Source organism: Rhagoletis pomonella, unplaced genomic scaffold (assembly GCF_013731165.1).
Source record: "Rhagoletis pomonella isolate Grant_MI unplaced genomic scaffold, Rhpom_1.0 Rhpom_scaffold_10371, whole genome shotgun sequence".
Taxonomy (NCBI): Eukaryota; Metazoa; Arthropoda; class Insecta; order Diptera; family Tephritidae; genus Rhagoletis; species Rhagoletis pomonella.
In genome coordinates this window covers 1-5,664 of record NW_023468898.1, presented here as the reverse complement: position 1 = coordinate 5,664, position 5,664 = coordinate 1, and the positions used below count along the sequence as shown (strand labels likewise).

The window sequence follows — 5,664 nt, the reverse complement described above, 5'->3', positions numbered from 1 at the left end:
TAACAAGAAAGCAACCCGCACCGCAAAGGAAGTATTCTGCCGCATCATTTTGGTCCGTCGAGCCGGATTGCTCAAGGATTCTTTAAAAACCCGCATAATTTAACAGATCGGTGTGACTTTCATTCGTCCCCTGCAAAGTTGCGCTATTCACTTTTAGCGCATATATATACATACATACATACATATTTATCTTATTGCCTTTGGTTTTTCTTTGCAAATTCAGCCGCATAAATTATACCCACCTGCAAGTAAATTATTGAAAAATAAAAATGTCGGAATTTGTAAAAACGCGAGATTCGGCCCTTAAAGCTATCAAAAGATACTTGACAAAGAGCCTAGATGAAACATTCATGCTCGACATAGATGGCGTCGAGAGTTATTTAGGGTTATTGAGTGAGCAATGGAACCGGTTCAACACCGCTCAAGATGCCGTGGAAAATTCGTGTGGAAGTGAAAACGCCGATGTGGAGGATAATGTTCGCGAACAGGCCGAATCTTGGTATGCCACGGCTCTGGCAAATTTTAGGCGTGTGCAGAAATGTAAAGTTTATCCTTCATCGCAACCCATAACCGCTTCACCCATTGTTTCTGCATCCATACGTCTGCCCAAAATTGATCTTCCAACGTTCACTGGCGATTCCACTGAATGGACTGCCTTCTATGACTCCTTCCGTTCATTAGTTGATGGCAATGCTGCCTTGTCAGGGGGGGGCAGAAGTTGCATTATCTGCGTAGCTGTTTGAAGGGGGATGCGCTGAGTATAATAAGTGGATTCCAGATCAGTGACGCCAACTACGATGAGGCTTGGAATCTACTTAAATCGCGTTACAAAGTTATGCGCGTTATCGTAGAGGCACACCTTAGGGCAATCGCGGAGGTTAAAAGGGTCACAGACGACACCGCTGATGCTATAAGGAGAGTTTTGAATGCATTTCAACAGCACATACGGGAGCTCAAAGCACTAGGGCGTCCTGTCGATTTTTTGGGACGATTGGCTGGTTCACGAGATCGTTTCCAGACTAGCGTTTGAGACCAGGAAGCAGTGGGAGCTGTCATTATTAAGCGACGAACCACCAACCTTTGAACAGCTGACTGAATTTTTGGAGGTAAGGTGCCGTTCTTTGGAGATGCTCATCACGCCAGCAAATCAAGTAGCAGAAAAACCAACTGTGTCAAAGGCGTTTGGAAAGTCAACTAAAGTTTTTCACGCTATCTCGGAACAGCCAGACACGCGTTGTATGTACTGCGATGAATCCCATAAAATTTATGCTTGCGAGAAATTCCGTGACCTAGATCGCACCGCAAAGTCGAGATTCATTCAAGAAAGCAAAGCTTGCTTTAACTGTTTGAGTCCAGGACACTACAAGGATCGCTGCAATAGTGGCTCCGCATGCCGTATATGCAACCAACGACATCATACGCTGCTCCATGGTGTGGGAACATCAACCGCTACATCCGCCCATTTTGTCGCCGAGGCTAACCGCACCGTTCCGGATACGTCATCCACAACCATCCCCATAAACGCGTCTGCTAGCACCAGTTCGCCGACGAATGCCAATGCTGTCTCATCATACTTGAGCTCTGAAGATACCCCGCTTCCTCTAACGCAACAAACTGTGTTATTGTCCACCGCCTCTGTAAAGGTTCGCGATTGCGCCGACCGATGGCAGACGGCGCGCTTATTATTTGATTCTGGTTCACATGCCACATTCGTCACTGAGGCATGTGTACAACGCTTGGGTCTACCCCGTAAATCGTCTTCGGTAATTGTCACCGGAATAGGTTCATCGCAGGGAGGCCACTGTAAGGGTGAGGCATCACTCGTACTCTCGTCCTACTTCTCCAAAGATCGCTATCCCGTCGAAGCCTTGATTTTGCCGAAAATCACTAGCGACTTGCCGTCGCATACTCTGGACATTCCTGAATGGCCGCATATTCAGGGTTTGGTCCTAGCTGACCCGCAATTTATGAAACCCGGTCGCATCGATATCTTGGTTGGTATGGATATTATGAGTCGTCTCATCTGTCCTGAACTTCGTAAAGGTCCACTCGGCGCACCTATGGCGCAAAAGACGGTCTTTGGTTGGACCTTGTGCGGAAGTATCAAAGCTTCACCTTCGCCACCGATCAACGTACAGTCGCTGCACTGTGATGTGCAACTCGATCGCGCGCTAACGAGGTTATGGGAGCTTGAGGAATCTCCGAAAAAACCTCATCTCACACTCGAAGAGAGCTTCTGCGAAGATCATTTCGCTTCTACGCACCAAAGATCACCTGATGGCCGCTTTCTAGTGGAGTTACCGCTGAAAGCAGACGTGCCATTGGGTGAATCTCGCGACCTTGCCGTGCGAAGTCTATTACGCATCGAACGGAGGATGACTCGGGACAATGCGTTGCAAGCGCTATACAACGAGTTCATGCAAGAACTAATAGATATGGGACATATGGAACCTGTACCCGAAGAGACGACTAATGCAGTGTATTATATGCCGCATCACCCAGTGCTGAAGGAGTCGAGCGTTACGACGAAGCTAAGGGTCGTTTTCAACGCTTCTGCCAAAACCACCTCCGGGAATTCGCTCAACGATGCCCTTTGTGTTGGGCCGCAATTGCAGCACGACCTGTACTCTATATTGTTGCGTTTCCGTATGCACCGCTTCGCTGTCACCGCCGATGTTGCGAAGATGTACCGTCAAGTATGTGTGTCACCGAAGCACATCGACTTACAACGCATCGTTTGGCGTGCACATCCATCTGCGCCAATTCAAGATTACCGCATGCTACGAGTAACTTATGGTGTGGCGGCTGCTTCTCATCTGGCCGTAAAGGCGCTGCAACAAACTGCCAAGACTTCTACGAACGATTCCGAAAAAAGCTATTTCAGTTATCCTTAGAGATTTTTACATGGACGATCTTCTTACTGGTACATCTTGCAAAACCGAACTTCAGTCCCTGCAACAACATGTCTCACAGATTTTAATGGAAGGAGGCTTTGAGTTACGAAAGTGGGCATCGAACTGTAAGGAGCTCAACGAGAGTATTTCCGAATCTTCGAGGGGTATTTCGCACTACGTAGTCGATGGTAAAGACGTTCACGCGCTGGGTCTGATGTGGGACACCGAGGGAGATCATTTCACATTTGCCGTCAATTTGAAGAAAGAACCCGCAACCCTAACCAAGAGATCCCTCCTAGCCGACGCTAGTACGCTCTTTGACCCGCTGGGTTTACTCGCTCCGGTCACAATAAAGGGTAAAATGTGGTTTCAGGACGTTTGGCGTTCTGCAGTTGGGTGGGACGACCCAGTACCACCCATAATCGAAAAGGCTTGGCGAGATCATCGAGTAGAGCTACAGAACTTGAAGGAGTTGAAGGTCGATCACTGGATTGGATCCGGAATGGCCGGCTCATTCACGGAGCTGCACGTGTTTGCTGACGCTTCCGAACGAGCTTACGCCGCTGTGGTATACGCCCGCACTTTGCAACCCGACGGTACTGTTGCTGTAAGCCTCATTTCATCGAAAACTAAGGTTGCACCGCTTAAACCCACGACTCTACCCCGCCTTGAACTTTGCGCTGCACATTTAGCCTCGAAGTTGGTCCGAAACGTGCTGCACAGTTGGGGTAATCTTCGCTACCCGCTATATGCTTGGACGGATTCAACCATCACCTTAGCCTGGCTACAAGCACATCCTAGCAAATGGATAACCTTTGTAGCTAACCGCGTTGCCGAAACCCAAGACGTTTTGCCGCCGAATAGTTGGCATCATGTAAGGTCTGAATTGAACCCAGCTGACTGCGCGTCCAGGGGTATATCGCCGTCTGATCTCCTTTGTCACAAACTTTGGTGGAACGGTCCTGAATTTTTGAAAGGTACAGACCAGTTTTGGAAGAAAGAGTCGACAAATCAACACGCAACCGACATTGGCGTTCGAAACAAAGTTGCAGCAAACGTTTCAAATTCAAACGATTACTGGCCCGTCATTACAAAATATTCGTCGTATTCAAAGCTACGTCGCGTCATTTCATTCTGCTTACGATTCGTTTGTAACATTCGAGCAACTAAGCGTCTCGTCGAAAAACGCCATGGTCCTCTAAGCGGGTTGGAGCTGGTCGAAGCGGAGCGCCGCTTAGTTAAATATACGCAAAACTTTCACTTTGCCAATGAGATCTCTCACTGCAGCGCAAATAGGCCGATCCCGCTACGTAGTAGCTTGGTGCGTTTGCAACCATTTCTGGATCCCAACGGTATTCTCCGTGTAGGTGGACGACTGAAATCCGCAAATATTTCAAACGACGCGAGGCATCCAATAGTTTTGCCCAAGAATTCTCCGCTTTCACGCCTCATCATCTCCGATATACATTACTTTACTTTGCACGCTGGGCCACGTATAATGCAGGTCGTATTGCAGCGTCGTTATTGGGTGATTGGAGCTCGTAGTTTGATCCGCAGCATTTATCACAAATGCGTCAAGTGCACTTGCATCAATCGTAACGCTGCCTCGCAGTCAATGGGTGACCTTCCCGCGTCCCGTACGACATATGCTCGTTGCTTCACACGCACTGCCGTGGACTTTGCTGGACCCGATTCATACAAATATACTTACGGAAGAGGAGCTAAATCTACGAAAGGATATATATGTTCATTTATTTGTATGTGCACTGGTGCGATGCATCTTGAATTTGTAGGGGATCTATCGACACCAGCTTTTCTCAACGCGTTCAAGCGTTTCATAAATCGAAGAGGGTATTGCAAGACCATGGTATCTGACAATGGCACGAATTTCGTTGGAGCTGAAAAGGAACTGCGCAACAAGTACGAGCAGTGCATGGCTGATGATGCGCTTCAGTCGTTTTTTGCTGACTCCAATATTGAGTGGCATTTCAACCCGCCGACCGCACCACACATGGGTGGATACTGGGAAACCGGTATCAAACGTATCAAATACCATTTGAAGCGTGTTTTAGGAGATACCTTCCTTTCGTACGAAGACTTCAGTACGCTATTAACTGAAGTGGAAGCTTGCGTTAACTCTCGCCCACTATGTGAAATTTCAACAAATGCTTCCGACCTCGAAGCCTTAACACCTGGACATTTTATTATCGGCGAACCTCTGAAGTCCATCCCAGAACCTGAGGGTCAAGGGTTCTGTGGAAATCTCCATCAGAGGTGGCAATTAATTTCAGAAATGCGACGACATTTTTGGCGTCGTTGGAAAGACGAGTATCTCTTGAGTCTGCAACGTCGCACTAAATGGTTTCGTCCTTCACGTAATTTCGAAGAAGGAGATATAGTAGCTATTTTCAACGATCTCACCCCTCCGACTAAGTGGACACTCGCAAGGGTAATTCGGTGTCACTCAGGAGTTGATGGCCGAGTACGTGTTGTTACAGTGAAGACTGCAACCGGGGAATACAAGAGACCAATAACTAAATTGTGCCTTCTACCGACTAAGGAAGATTTATTTTGCTGATGAAGACCTTTAGACTAAGAATGAAATTCATAACTTTAAGTATTTTTTTTTTTAAAGAAACAAAGTAATTGTAAATTGAACGTATCATTTATCTAACTTAGATAGTTCAAGGGCGGCGGTATGTTGAGTTCAAATTTGCATGTTCTTAAATGAAGTTTGTTGGAGCTTAAAGTTGTCTTAATAAGCTTCTAA

General features: G+C 47.1%; 3 protein-coding genes across 3 annotated transcripts; all 3 read left to right on the top strand.

Moving 5' to 3' along the window:
* Positions 1–269: 269 nt before the first annotated feature.
* Positions 270–743, top strand: LOC118756458. The gene has a single exon (XM_036491221.1). It carries the CDS (start codon positions 270–272, stop codon positions 741–743), a length of 474 nt encoding a protein of 157 aa, XP_036347114.1.
* A 384-nt stretch (positions 744–1,127) lies between these two features.
* Positions 1,128–2,894, top strand: LOC118756457. The gene has a single exon (XM_036491220.1). It carries the CDS (start codon positions 1,128–1,130, stop codon positions 2,892–2,894), a length of 1,767 nt encoding a protein of 588 aa, XP_036347113.1.
* A 10-nt stretch (positions 2,895–2,904) lies between these two features.
* LOC118756459 lies at positions 2,905–5,343 on the top strand (the record flags this gene model as incomplete). The annotated part of the gene is made up of 1 exon (XM_036491222.1): positions 2,905–5,343. A coding segment is annotated over exon 1 (2,439 nt), but the record flags the coding sequence as incomplete, so codon positions are not given.
* Positions 5,344–5,664: the final 321 nt, after the last annotated feature.